This window comes from Monodelphis domestica, chromosome 2 (assembly GCF_027887165.1).
Source record: "Monodelphis domestica isolate mMonDom1 chromosome 2, mMonDom1.pri, whole genome shotgun sequence".
In the NCBI taxonomy this organism is placed as follows: Eukaryota; Metazoa; Chordata; class Mammalia; order Didelphimorphia; family Didelphidae; genus Monodelphis; species Monodelphis domestica.
The window spans coordinates 134,509,625-134,525,616 of NC_077228.1; the positions used below are offsets into that span (position 1 = coordinate 134,509,625).

General features: G+C 34.7%; 1 protein-coding gene across 1 annotated transcript in view; it reads left to right on the plus strand.

The window, feature by feature from the left end:
* FBXO28 (F-box protein 28) overlaps positions 1-14,425 on the plus strand; it is an 82,293-nt gene extending 67,868 nt beyond the window's left edge. Inside the window, exons 4-5 of the mRNA XM_001367823.4 lie at positions 1,628-1,823; positions 8,404-14,425. Of these exons, the coding sequence (XP_001367860.1) occupies positions 1,628-1,823; positions 8,404-8,798 (591 nt within the window). The 3' untranslated portion in view covers positions 8,799-14,425. The remainder of the gene's footprint in view (positions 1-1,627; positions 1,824-8,403) is intronic.
* The last annotated feature ends 1,567 nt before the right edge of the window (positions 14,426-15,992 follow it).

The window sequence follows — 15,992 nt, forward strand, 5'->3', positions numbered from 1 at the left end:
TTCCTTTGTTCTGCCTGGAGTACCCTGTACTTCTTAATTCTTTGCCATATGCCCCTCCCAGCAACCTGACCTTCCTTCTAAAATCTCTCAGTTGCTGTTTCAGAAGGTCAGTGCTGCCTTGAATGGTAAGAACATGAAAACATAAGAACTATCACAAAGGTTCAGATCAGTGGTCCTAATCCAGAATTCTGGCTCAGGTGGTGAGTCTATAAACAGGAACTGTTCTTATAAATCTTTTAAGTTTTTTCCTTTCTCTCCACATTAAAACTTAGCATCTGCTGTTCTCCTGAATAACTGAAACTTGAGACTTCTATAAATACCTGACCAATCAATTAGTAAGTGAAACATGTCTAATGACTTTGTGGTTATGTTTCATTTTTATTAAAACTTTTGTGCATTGCCTGATACTTCTAAATCTAGCCTAAATTGTTCAAAGCTCTGCTTATTTGCAAAGCTCCCATAAATACATAAATATTCATTTTTTAAATAAAAAAAAGTCAAGGACATTTGAATGATATCTGTCTGATCCATTGATAATGACAGTATCTATATAGGAAGTACCCAGTTTTGATATTTGTATGAAATTTGCTTTCGGCACTGAGTTGGGAGGGAAGTGTAAATAAGCATATACATCTTATAAATTTCTTGGAATTTTATCTGAAATTATTTTTGTTCACATTCACTTTTGCTCACATCCATTTTATATGCCTTTGCAAAATTCTGTAAAATAGAATTCCTAATTCTTTGTGTCAAATCCTTTGGCAATCAGCTGAAGCCCAGGGTCCTTTCTCAGAATAATATTTTTAAAATACATAACACAAAATAGCTAAGATCACCCAAAAAATCAATTACATTGAATTTTCAAAAATTTTACAGACCTAAGAACCCTTTTTTAATTTTTATTTTTTAAATATTTTTCCATATCTACATGATTCATTTTCTTTCCCTTTCCCTCCTCTCTTTCCTCCCCCCTCCCAGAGCCGACAAGCAGTTCCTTGGTTATATAAATGTTATTACTTGATACCTATTTCCATATTGTTCATTTTTGCAATAGAGCAATCTTTTAAAACCAAAACCCCAAATCATATACCCATACAAACAAGTGATAAGTCATATGTTTTTCGTCTGCATTTTTACTTCCATAGTTCTTTCTCTTGAGGTGGATAGCAATCTTTCTCATAAGTCCCTTGGGATTGTCCTGGATTATTATTAATAAAGTCTATTGCATTGGATCGTAAGCACCCCTTTTGTAAAAAAAAATAACCCTAGCTCTGTAACTTGCTATCTCTTAACTTTTCTGGTCCACAATTTCTTCATCTGTAAAATAAGGGAACTAGATTACCTGAATTCCAAGGTTCCTTCCAACTTTAAATCTATGATCCTCTTATTCTCTGACTTATACTTTGTAGTGCTGGATACTTACAGCTGGTTTGTATTGTCAGCACAAATTCATTTAAAAATATTAATTTATCACATTGTTTTGTGATAATGTGCCTGAAGGAAACTCATAGGTGACAATGTGATGAATAGCTGGTCCATTCATCACATTAGTAATTCTGGAGCAAATTTCTTTCAATTTAACACTTTTTTTGAAATCTAGAAAACTAATGATAATTCATTATTTTAGGTAATTGATGAAATTTATCGTGTGCTGAGATATGTAAATTCTACCAGAGCTCCACAACGGGCTCATGAAGTCCTCCAAGAGTTAAGGGACATTTCCTCCATGGCAATGGAATACTTTGATGAGAAGATTGTTCCAATTCTAAAGAAGAAGTTACCAGGATCAGATGTGTCTGGGCGACTCATAGGCTCTCCTCCAGGTATATACTATTTATATTGTATCAAATTTTCTAGTACTTAACTGTAAAATTTCACTATATAATTATAATGACTAAGCTTGATCCTAGAGAAGAGAAAATGAACTTCCCTCCTTTGTTTGGGGGTCAGAGAAAAGTCCTATGGATGTGAAATACTGTTAGTCTTGGATGATATGTTAGTTTTGCTAAGCTGCTCTTTTATACCTTTTTTTTTAAATTCTTTGTAGGGGAGTAGGAAAGGATATTTCTAGAAAATTAGTGATGTGCTGCTTATGATTATCTCTCCTAAATAGGGGAAGGGAGCAAATGTTTTTAGAAATAAGATATTTTGCTATTTATGATCTTTTCCTCTTCTTTTCATCTCAAAACTCCTTGACATCATCCCCTACTCTCTCCTCCTTTCCTCTGGTTTCTGATAATGACCACCTTTGCTAAGGCCAGACCCCAAAAATGTGCCTTTTCCCTCCTGCTTTTTCCAGAAGATTGCTTTCTCAAACATCTCCCGTCTCTCCCCAATCTTCAACCTCTTTCCTTTTCTAGTGATTCCTTCTGTATGGCTTTCAAACACACTCAAGTCTCCTCAACTTTAAAAAAACCTTTACTATAACCTACCATTCCTTTAAGCTATCATCCTATATCTCTCCTCTGTTCTCACACCTCCAAAATCTCGTCTATAATTCATTACCTCTACTTCCTTTCCTCTCACTTCTCATTCTTTTGCAGTCTATCTTCTAAACTCATTGCTTAACTAAAATTGCTCTCTTCAAAATTACCAGTCATCTCTTAATTGCCAAAATCATTGATCTTTTCCCAATATTTCTCCTTTTTTTATCCTTAGTGCTGCTTGACAGTGGATGTTCTCTTCTCACTGCTAACTGTGGGTTTTACTTCTGGCTATACTCTCCTTCTAGGTAACTAAAATAGTTCCTATAGGGTTTAATTATCACCTTTATGATAAAATTCAGATTTATATAGCCAGCCCTAGTTTTTCCTTCAAGTTTTAATCTTGGGCATCATTAACTGCCTATTAATTATTTCAATGTGGATAGTTGCATAAGCATCTCAAACTCAACATGTCTAAAACAAAACTCATGCCCTTTCTTCTCAGACCTATCCCTCTTCCAAATTGCCCTATTCTACTCTTCAAGATTAGTTATTTTAATTGTGTCCTTAACTCCTCACCCTAATCTACCCCATCTTTCAATTCTGTTGGTAACTCCTGCTATTTTCATCTACAGCATCTCTCATTTCTGTCCCTTTTTCAGCCACTACCTTAGTTGAGTCCCTTATCACCTCCTCACTAGACTATTGCAATGGCCTCCTACTTGGTCTCCCTGCCTCAAAAACTTCTCACATTTTTAGTTCATCCTCTACATAGTTTCCATAGTAATTTTACTTTCAGACAGATCTGACCATATCACTCCTCTACTCTGTCAATTTCAGTGGTTCTCTATTGCCTCTACAATAAAATAGCAATTCCTTCTATTTATCTTTCAATCACTTTTACTCTATCTTTCCAGCCTCACTGTATATTCTCTTTAACTACCACATATGTGTATATATATTTGTAATAGTCTCTTTATATTTATTCTGTGTATATTTAACTGTGTAACTTGTCTCTCCTATTTAAATGTAAGCTTCCTGAGAATAGAATTATTTATTGTATCCTCAAAGCCTACCAGCAGTGCCTAGCACATAGTAAAGATTTAGCAAATAGTTGATTGATTGGTTGATTGATGTAAAAACAAAATATATCAACAAAACTTTTATTAATTCAGCAAGAAAACCCAACTCTCTTAATTTCAGTGTTTTCCCTAGAAACTAAGTGGGAGGCAATTCCATTCTAAAACAAATCATTCTAGACCCTTTTGGACATTATTATAAGAATACAAATTAGAGACTAAGAAGAGACTGAGCCTATGATTTCATTGGTATAGGTAACTCCCAAGAAAGAAAACTCCCTCTCCCAATAGAAGAGTTGCCTAGAGCACTAAAAAGTTGTAACTTGCTGAGAGTTACACACCAGTATATGACAATCAGAATGTAAACCACATCTTCCAGTTTCTTAAGGCCAGCTCTGAATCCACTAAGCCAAACTGCCTTTGTTTTATGCATATAGGTTGGTAATTATTTTTAATAGTTTGGAATTTAATCATGGCTGGGAGGGGGAGCTAGATGGCATTTTAATATAAATACTAGCCATATATTCTTAACCTGGTTCCGTCTTAACTTTCCAGTCTCTTCATACTTTACATTTACATATTTTACAATCCAGTGACAGTGACCTTCTTATTGTTCTGTTCAAGATACTTCCTCTTTCAACTCAAGATTTTCTCTAGATAGTACCCCATATCTGGAATGGTCTCCCTTCTTATCTCTACTTTGCCTCCTAGAATCCCTTAACATTCTTCAAGTCCCAACTAAAATCCCACCTATTTCTGATCCCCTTTAAAGTTAGTGTCTTCTTTCTGAACTTTTATTTACCCTGTAAATTGTACATGCATAGTTGTTTGCATATTGTCTTCCACCACTAGAATGTGAGCTCCTTGAAGGCAAGGTGTATTTTTGCCTTTCTTTTTTATCTCTGACACTTAACACAGTGCTTGAGCTGGATAAGAATGGTAAATTTGTAGTGATTTTTCTTCTAAAAGGAGAACTGTCATAGTGTTTATTTTTGGTTAATACTTGATATAACAGGTCAAAGTCCAAAAGGAATATTGGACTAATTTTAACAATATGAAAAGTGTCTATGTTTGCTACTTTTATGTCAGTGCTTTTAAAAATTTATTAAAGATGCAAATTTTTGAAAGAGAAAGGAAGTAGATAGTAGAACAGTGGTAGGCTCAGAGAAAAGGTTTAAAGAAATATCAAAGGAAAGGGAAGAAAGTTGGTACCAGAACATTACCCTTAATATGTCTCACAAATGATTAATTCTGATATGGAGAATCAAAATAATAACTCTTGCTAAAAGGTATTATTAACATACAAATGGTCAGAGAAAAGGCTTAAAGCAATGCCATGAAAGGAAAGGAAATGGGTGCCAGATTATCACCTTTAATGTCTTACAAACAATTAATTCTGATATGGAAAATCAAGATAATAATAACTCTTGCTAGTAGGTGGTAGAAACATACAAATGGTTTCATTTTCAAACATCTGGTTAGAAAAGAATACTAAAATCAACCTCACTCTCTTGATGATTTCTCATGGATTCAGCTATTATGTTGATATAAATCACTACCAGATCTCGATACAGAAGCCTTACCTTTCCCCTATACTCCACACCAGCATCACTGCCTTTTGGACATCTCCAATTAAATTATGCCATAGACATCTGAATCTTAACATGTCTGAAAAAAAACTCATTATCTTTTTTCTAAACTCTCTCCTCACCACATTCTTCTTGTCACTCAAGTGACACACAATTTCAGAGTTATCCTAAACTCTTCCCTCTCCCCCAGTCTTTCATATCCAATCAGTTGCTAAGTCATGTCACTTCTGCCTCCACATTTAATATCTCACATATCCATCGCTTCCTTTTGTTCACATAGCCACTGCCCTAGTTAAAGCTTTCATTACTTCTCACCTGAAACAATCCAATAGACTCCTAATAGTTCTCCTAACCTTCGGTTCCTCCACTGCATTAACTATCAAGGCAAATTCCCTTTTTTCTTTTTTTTAAACATTTATTTATTTTTACAGGCATTTATTATCCTTGCCACTCTCCCAATCCCCCAGTAATAGTCCAACAAAACAAACATCCACATTGGCTATATCAAAAAATATATGTCTCATTCTGCATTTTAAGTCCATCAGTTCTTTGGTGGGAAATAGCTGGTATGTTTCATCTTCAGTCCTCTGAACCTGTACTTTTTTGAAAATTAGCATTCTAAAATCTTTCAAAGTTGTTTTTGTTTGTAATGTTATTATATAAATAATTCTAGTTTCTGTTCATTTCTTTCTAAGTTCACAAGGCTCTTCCCAGGTTCTTCTGAAAATGTCCATTTCATCACTTCTTAAGGTCCAATAATATTCTGTTATATTTATATGCCATAATTTCTTTATGCCTTCCCAAGTTTGGGGCTTCTATGAAAAAACCTGCTATGAATATTTTTGTACAAATAGGTCCTTTTCCTCTTTATTTGATCTATATGTGGTATATACACTTAGTGGTGCTATAGCTAGGTCAATAGGTATGAACAGTTTAGTTCATACTTTTTAAGCATAGTTCCAAATTACTTTCTAGAATAGTTAAACCAATTCAGAGGTCCACCAACAATGCACTGTTGTGCCTGTTTTCCTGTAACCTCTCCAACATTTATCCATTTCCTTTTTTGTTAGCGTTGCCTATCTGATGGCTATGAGGTAGAACCTCAGAATTGCTTTAAGTGTCTCTTAATTATTAGTGATTTGAACCATTTTCATATAATAGTTTATAGATTGAGTTTCTTTTGGAAACTGCATCTTCATATCCTTTGATCTTTTATCTATTGGAGAATGGTTCTTAGTCCTCAAATTTTTGAAGTAGTTCTTGGATATATGTTGTATCTTGGATATAAGATCTCTATAAAGAAACTTAATACAAAGATTTTCTTCCCCAATTACTTGTTTCCTTTCTAATTTTAACTGCATTAAATTTCTTTTGTGTAAAAACTTTCAGATTTTATGTGATTAAAGTTGATTTCATCTTCTGTGATGCTTTCTAATGCTTGTTTAATCATGAACTCTTCCCCTATCCAAAAATCTGAAAGGCAGTTTATTCCTTGCTTCTCTAATTTGATTATGATGTTGCCTTTTACATCTAAGTCATGCATCTACTGTTTATCTTTTTTTTACGATGTGAAATGTTGGTCTATACCTCATTTTGCTTGGTTTTCCCAGAAATTTTTGTTAAATACTGCTTTCCCTAGGAACTGGGTTTTTTATGTGTTTATGCCACCATATTTGTTTGCTTCAATCTGTTGTGTTCTTACTCTGTTCCACTGATTGACTTCTGTTGTACTTAAATCACTTTAAGGATTACTGCTTGTACTATATTTTGTGATTTAGGGCCCTTTTTTCTTCTCATTTTTCATTATTTCTTTTGAGATTCTTAACCTTTTTTCTCCTCCAAATGAATTTCATTATTTTTCTACTTCTATAAAATAGTCCTATGGTAGTTCGATTGGCATAACCAAAGAGAAATTTCTGAGGTACAGATTTAAACATATTACTCTCCTGCCCAAGAAATGTCCATGACTTCCTATTGGCACTATGATAAAATACAAATTTCTCTGTTTGGCTTTTAAAACCCTTCCCAATCTGCCTTCAGCCTACCTTTCCAGGTATATTACTCATCATTCCCCTTCAGATAACTCTATAAGTTACAGTCTTCCTCTCATCTCTTCATAGCTCCATCTTGTCACCATTTGTCTCATCTTTGTGGAACGCTGGCCTTCCCTCCACTTCAGTCCCTTCCAAGCTCAGGTCTTCTCAGAGGAGTCTACCCTATCCTTGAATTGCTGGTGTCCATCCTTCCAAACTGTTTTGTCTGTGGCCTTTGTTTTATTGTCTGTCTTTATGTTGTTCCACCCTCTCGACCCCCCATAAAAAGTTGAAAACTCTTTGAAGGCTGTGACTATTTGAATACCCAGCTCTTGGCACACAATAGGTGTTTAATAAATGCTTATTGAATTGTAATCTTATCTAGATACAGAAAGGCAACAAAGAGCATTCTCAGCTCTATGTGATCTACTTAAGCAGCAATGTAGAAACGCCAAAAAAGAGCACTAGACTTAAAGGGCTACATTTTGGTCCCTGTTTCCTCAATAGCTGTGTTTCCTTAGATAAGTTACTTCACTTCTCTTGTCTCTGTTTTCATATATCTAAGAAGAGTGCTGTGGATCAGTTGCTCTCTGAGAGTCAGTGATTCCATAAGTGACAGGTTTGTGTAAAATGTAGGTTTATAGTTTAATGGGATTTATATCTTAAATGGGACTTTGTAGTATACAAGTGGTATAATTTTGTGTTTTATGGTATTCATCTATTTTATAACAATAATTCCAAGCTAAAATATCCTCCCAAACCTCCTTAGACTGTCAAAAAACAATTGTGGTCTCATATGGCTTGCTTGTTGCATATCTTTTCATTTGGCTTAGAAGTTGGCTGTAGTCTTCACATATAATTTTCATTGCATCCTGAACATAATTCTAACGGCCTGTGTGTTGGTTTCAAGCATTTTACTTTTATAAAGTAAGTAGTTATTTCTCATATAATTATTTCCCAGCTTTCCTTGTGGTTTTTTTTAAATGACTAAAGTAGTAAAAATGTTTATGATTTTTATTTTCACAGATATATATTAAAAGTTTTATAATTTAAATTTTGCCATGATAATTTGGAACCTGGAAATTAAAAAATCATTTTACAAAATCAGATTAACCACATTATTTGTATTATATAGACTAAGTAAATTATAAAGAGATAGAAACTATAAGAATAAAATATAGTATTCAGAAGTTTGGCTTATGTCAAGCATTAAACATTTTGAAACCATTTTTTAAAAAAATGATTAATTTGTATGTCTCTTATAACTCTTTCATTACAGTTCCAGGACCTTCTGCAGCCCTAACAACAATGCAGCTCTTCTCCAAACAAAATCCTTCAAGACAAGAGGTCACTAAACTTCAGCAGCAAGTGAAAACAAATGGTGCTGGTGTGACTGTACTCCGGCGTGAAATTTCTGAGCTTCGCACTAAAGTGCAAGAACAACAGAAACAGCTTCAAGACCAGGACCAGAAACTGCTAGAGCAAACCCAAATCATAGGGGAACAGAATGCTCGCTTGGCAGAACTGGAGCGAAAGCTTCGAGAAGTCATGGAAAGTGCAGTAGGAAATTCCTCAGGGTCCGGGCCAAATGAGGAGTCTCCTCGGAAACGGAGAAAGGCAGTGGAAGCCATAGACTCGCTTAGGAAATCTAAACGCCTTCGAAATAGAAAATAACTTGGAATTCAGTTATAGCTCCAAAAAAGCATGGCTTAGCACCCATGCAGTCATGCTCACATGGATACTTTGATTTAGCAGCATGGTGTCCTTTAGGCTGCTCGGTCTTCAGAACACAACTTAGACTTTGACATTTATTCATTGTTGGGACATTTTTCCCCTTTCTGTCTGGGTGGACTGATGCACAGGATGTTTTTAATTTGCAATAGATTTGTACTAACTAGACCCACTCTATCATGTTTTGAGGAGTTAACCCTTTTTTCTGTGCAGATGATGTGTTAAAGTAAATTTATTTGTGTTTCTGCATATATGCACATTAAATAAGGATCTTAAATAAACCCTATCTTGACAGACTAGAAATTAAGTTTAAGTACAGAAAATGTCCTGTTCACTTGAAAGAAAAGACCTACTTTTTAAATGGACACTATCTTGTATAAAAAAAAAGTTGACTTTTTGTTACAAGTGACCTTTGTCTGGAATGTCTGAAAAGTAGTTAATGCTTTTTGGTATTGAAGTAATGGGTGATTGAAAAGGACTTCTACAGTATTGACTGCAGAAGAGACCTCTACAGTATTGACTATATATTTTTGTAGACTACTGGCAAGGGACTCATCCAGCTATTATATACACAGTTTCAATTCTCTGTTGGAACCAGGTCCTACATTTGCATGGATAGCTGCATGCACTGCCTCTTCAGCTCACTCAAGAGCACTTGCACTGGTACTGACCTTGAACCTCTAGATTTTCCCATTGATAAGGAACAAAGCTAAGTCCTTGCTTCCCTAGTTAACATCCACCTTCGTTATGGCAGGCAGAGGTGAGCTTGAGCCTTTAATGGGAAAATGTACTCGTTCATTGGACCTCCATTTATATGGCGGTTGAACAGAACCCATGCCTGTTGCATTATCCATTCCCTGGAGAGTTCAGGTACTCTAGCTAAAGCAGAAACCCAACGTTCAAGACTCTTTTCTGTATATGTAGGACCTCTGGTTACTAGTACTGTCTTATTACACTACTGTGTCAGCCCATAAGTCAAAATGTGATGACTGAGTAGTGGACACTGCTTATCTGTATAACTCTTTCTTTCATCAATGAGGCAAAGTCCATTCAAGAAAATGGTTGTATGATGAAAAGACATTTACATCATTTCATTGGGGGAGGGGAGAATAGCCAGGGAAAGCTTTTTAATACTAATAACTGTATTCAAGCTTTCCTTATCCTAAAACTTTAAACAAAAGCTTTAATTTCTTTTGCACTCCTGTTTTAAACTTGTAACTGGAAAAGCATGTCTTGCACTGTTCAATCTTCTGATTGGTCACTTTAACAACCTCTTAAGTTGTTGTATACAGTGATTATTTTTCCCAGTTGTATATTTTTGAAACATTATACAGATAATCACTGTCCTTGTTTTATTTTTTAATGTACTGTATAGCTATCATTTGACTGTTAAAAATTATTTTAAGCAACTGTTGCCTTGGGCTTCAGTGAAATTAAAATACATTTAGATATAGCATGGAAAAATATCTATTTCCTTGTGGAAGTTTGACATCTAAATTAAGTCTCAGATATGGGTAAGAATCTTAGTTTAATAAAGCACAAGGTTACCACCTTTTGCATCCGTCCAATTTAATGAAGTTATACTTCTTAGTAATTAACCCAACAAAAGTCAATTTTTCCTATCCATTCATAATTGCCCTTAAATTTATATTGATAGTATCTAACTTGGACAGTCCATTTACAATCTATGTCTTAAGTAAGGAATTTTAATAGCTAAGCTCCTCCTGACTTGTTTTGGGAAGAGATAAACTAGTGATTTCCAGAAAACATATTTATTAACACAGGTAAAAAAGTGCCAGGTTGGAATTCATCTCAGCTAGTTCCCTTTTTGTTACCAAATTATCTATAATGTCATAGCTGGGGTGGAGGCCTGATAGAATACTTTATGGCCTTTACTAAAGACTGCTTTTCTAGAATTCAGGAGACTTTGTTTTCAGTGACAGAGTATGTTATCATGTCATCAGTTATGATGATTATGCATTTAACAGTCAGTTTAATATTAAGATGAATACTTTTTAACAGGTCTTAATGAATTACAAAAAGCCTATACTCCTGGGAAAGGTTTGTTTAGTACACTATCCACTTAAGACTTCACTCTGATTTCATTTTTATTTTTTTTAACTCACCTCCATTCTGACCTTCCTTTCTTATGTTTCTATATAATATCCTGAGTATCCAGGCTGTTTGACCGTTATGGTCTCCTATTAGTAGATACAAATAGGTGGTTTTCATGATAAGCAATCAGCACATTAGAAAATAATTGGTGAGCAGCAAAACCCAATTTCCAACATTAAGCACATTAAAACTAGATCAAATCAGTTTATCATTTACAAAGTACTCTTCCATAGTGTTTCCAGCATATTACAGAAGTGTTCTTTAATAACAAGAGCAAATAGGACATACTTCAATTCTAAGGAAACAAGCTCTTGTTTGCTGTTTGTAATCTTTTGTTCAATGTTACTTGTTTTGAACGAAAAGTCTTGCTATTAAAAAGAATTTTAAATTGTTTTCCTCATATATTGAGATTTTGGACATCTGAATTTAGCACATTCTGAAATTGCATTTTTTTAATAGTAGATTTTCACTTAAGGGAGAAAGGAAGGGGATAGGTACTGTAGACACTATCACTCATTTTTTAATTGCAAAAAGTCTAGGAAACTGAAAAAACAAGATAGGAGATTTTTATTTAAGTTTCTGGGAGATACTTATTTCTTTGATCCACTAAAAGTTGATGATACATATACAGTAATTTCAAAAAGCTATCATATTGTCCAGGATTGTCATTAACTTGAATGGTAAACAGTATGATGTAAGTATGTGGTACTATCAAATCACTTGACAAAATAAATAAGTTTGTACTACAGTATCCCAACTGTCTTCCGGAGCCTTTTCCAGGAGAGCTTGCTTCTCCTAGAATTTACTTTGTTTTCATGGACCACACTCACTAGAAGATCATTATGCTAGAACAGATTTTGATCTATAATATGAAAAAGGCACTTACAAGGAATTTAGGATTTTTCAACCCTAGGATCTTTTCTTTCTGGCCTTTGTGTTTTGCTATGTGAACATTATTTATTTCTTTATATGGTAGTTTACTAATTGTACATTATGAAATCTACCCGCATTATTTTTTTCAAGCTCCTGGTTGGGACAGGCAGTGTGATTTAGTGGGAAAAGGTACTGGATTTGGAGTTAGAGCACCTAGTTTCAAATCCTGACTACTACCTATGTTACCTTGGGCAAGTCACTTCACCTAGCCTCAGTTTCCTCATCTGTAAAGTGAAGGATTTTAACTAGAGAGTCTTTAAAATCCTTTCCTGCTCTGAAGCCTGAGTTTTCTGTTGTGTTTGGTCACAACAGACAGAACAGACATTTGAACATATTAATCATTTTGAAAGGAACCATGTAGGATTCCATGAAACTTAACTTGATATAGCCACTGTTGGAGTGTCAGGAAGCAACTTTTTCTATAATCAATGTTTGTTTGTTTGTTTTTTTAATAGTACTGAACTTTTACAGAAGCTGGCCTTAAACTGCTTAGTAGCTCCAAAAGAGATAAGCTTTTGATCTAAATATTAAGATGCTAAAGGAAATATTCTGTTTGGTCCCCAACATGGGTAAGGTAAGGAAAGAAAGTAATGCTTAATTCCAGTGAGCTAAAAGAAATGTTACAACTTAATTATTGAGTGAAAATAGATGAATGGCACATGGAAAGATTGTATAATGTGCATTATATCTGGATATGGATCATTAAGTCATTGATACTGTTTGCATTATTTATGCCATTTCACAACCTGCACTTTAATCTCCAAAGAAACTAAATGCACAATATGCTGGCCAATTAAATTAGTTTTTTGGAGGTGACTTCCTTTTTAAGTTTTTATTCAATAGCTATAGTAATTTCTGAGAATACTTGTATATTGCCCTATTTCAAACAGCATGTAACTTTGTGGTGTTAGGAAAGTGAAAACAACATAAATCTAATACTTAATGCACAACATAATATCTTTATATCCAGTTCTGTCTTTTCTTGAGTACCCTATTTTCAGGCACCTTTAATAAATCAATGCTATAAATAATAGTTGAGGTTAGAAATAAAAAGTTCCCTGCAAAGCAACTTTCTGAACAGGAAGAATCTTAGAAGTCTGGTCACGTTATAAAACTCCTTGAAAGTGGAAGCCATCTGAATTAGCTTCTAATGATAAAAATGTGATCATTTAAAATGCTTATGATAAATAGGTTTTTTCAACTCTGACAATTGTCTTCATCATTTTAGTCCAATTTCCTCAACCAAGAAACCATCATTTTCTTGGAAATCAAAAGGTGTAATAATGAAAATTACCCTATAAAAGCTGCAGAGCAACTGATTGCCTATTCTTGACTTTGATTAATAAAGGCTTTTAATAATAATAGTATTGATAAAATGAATACATTGGTGATAAAATTGCAGGCTGGAGCCAGGTTATTTTGATTGATCAATGTTGATATTGCCTCCACCTATGCAGAAAGCAACCCCTCCATGCCTTCTCAACCTGTGCAATTCCTGTTAATGTCTTTCCAGAAGTTCTCCATAGAGGATCTATCCATACAGTACACTGTATGGCCTTCTTCTAGGGTTTTTTTTTTCCTTTTTTTTTTTTAATATCTTATAATCAATGTAGCACTCAGGCTATCCATCTCTTGTCCTTCCATCTTGCTACGTGACTAGCCCACATTGTATGTGTTGTCACCAATGTTTTTTATACTATTTCTCAAGGGCAAGTCATTATTGACAATATGCTGCAACCTAATTACTCTGTATCTTACCATTGCCCTTTAGTTTTTGTTATAAGTTTGATTCTAATAATTCTTTAGTGATTTGCAGCCATATAAGCATCAGTAGAAATACTGATGTTAAAAATATGGATTTTGGCAACATCAAACAGTTTGGGATCTTTGAAATTACTGCATGATTTCCCAAATGTGATCCAGCTGAGTCTTTTCTTCCTGCTCAAATCTGGGCCAAGCTCATTGTCTAGTCTTTTGAAAATTGGCCTTTTACACCTCCTAAATATGTAAAAGTTCATGTGTCCCAAAAGTTTGTATTGAGTTCCTAATGTATGCTGAATATTAAATCTGAACTTACCAGTCTTAATCAGAAAGGACATGTGAGATATTAGAAGTATTAGTGTGTTCTTTAGGTTCTTTGACCTTATGGAATATGTGGTCCTTATTCAAAGTCATACCAAAGGACATTACTGGTCATAAGAATATAATATTTTTATGTGGTACCATTTCTGTTTACCTATGTCACAATGAACTAGAGGTTTAGTTTCTGGCATTTAAATGTTTATGACCTAATGCAATCATTGGAAAAGTGAAAAACACCTCCCAGTCATACATCAGGGTACTTCAATAAATGTATTATTACCAGTTATAGTTGTATTTTTATTTTGTGCATAAAAGAAAATGGAGATAAACACCCTCCAAATACCTTACTGTTAAATTCTGCGACCTAAGATGGGGTGGTGGGAGTGGGAACAGATGGAAAAGAAAGGAAGTGGATAATAAAAAAATATTTAAAAGATGAATGGCAGTGAATTTAATGACAATATATTTGAATTCCTGGTTCATTCCTGGCTCAGAAGAAAACTTGTCAAAGCCCCTAGTGCTAAAGTAGCAAGATATGCGCCTCCTAACATAAAACCAAGAAAAAACAGTTTGGTGGGTTGTAGCCATCTACTCCAAATATATTTCATGGCATTTTTACCTTAATGGTGAGTTATTTCGAACTATGGTTAAGATCTGTGAGAAGGAGGAGGGAGCAACTCTAGGATGCGCTTTTCCCAGTTGCCTGATTAGATGTTTAAAATACAGACCAGGGACATAACTTTATTCTCTTCACATGAACATCCCAGAAAGTATGGAAATGGAATGGCAATTGCTGTTATATCTTGAATTTTCGTGAGACTCAGAATGGATTTTACTACTCCATGTACAAAATAGATAGTTATCCTATGAATTCTTCATTAGGAAACCAAACATCTTAGCCTATCTTTCTTTGCCTCTCTTTAAAAAATGTGAATTTTGTGCACTCAAAAAAAAACAAACCACTCCTATGCTGAATTAGATTCTACTGTTCTAAATCAATACATTATTGATGATCCTCTAGAACAGAAAAATACACTTTTTAGTTATTTGTATGACTGTTTTTATTCAAAGCTATTTTATTTTTCCAATTACACATGCTAATAATTTTCAACATGTTTTCCAAAATTATAAGATCCAAACCTCTCCCTCCTTCCCTTCCCTGTCCTCAGAGATGGTGAGTAATTTGATATGGGCCATACATTTATGATTATGCAAAACACACTTCCATACTGGTCATTGTTGTAAAAGCACAAGCATACAAAACCAAAACCCCAAAATAAAACTGTAAATAAATTAATGTGAAAGATAAAATGCTTTCATCTGTTTCTGATTCCAACAATTTTTTCTCTAGAGGCAGATGGCATTCCCCATCATAAGTCCTTCAGAATTGTGGTATGACTTCTTTTGCTGGCAGCTAAGTAGTGCAGTGTGGAGTACCAGGTCTGGAGTCAGGAAAATGAATCTTCTGAATTCACATGTGACCTCAGACACTTGGCTGTGTGACCTTGGGCAAGACGCTTCATCCTGTTTGCCTCAGTTTCCTCATCTGTAAAATATATTTGCCAAGAGAACTCTAAATAAGGTCACAAAGAGTCAGACAGCTGAAAAGGTTGAACAACAACGGAAGTGACAGAACTGTGACAACTCATTTGATATGAAGGGTGAGAGAGAGGAGACCAGGATGACCCCTAGGGTGCAAGCTTGGCTAGAAGGTTGGTGGTACCTTAAACAGCAATGGGGAACTTGGGAAGAAGGTTTGAGGGAAAAGATGATGAGCCTAAAATGTCTACAGGGCATTCAGCTGGAGATTTCTACCAGGCAGAGACGTGAGACCATAGATTAGCAGAGAAGTTGGAGCTGGACAAGTAGATATGAGAGTTATCTGCACAAGATAGTTGAATCCATCAGAGCTGATAAAATCACCAACTAAAATAGTAGGGTCAGGAAAAAGGACCCAGGAGAGAGCTTTGGGAGACCCAAGGGTTTAGAAGGCACTAATAAGGAGGC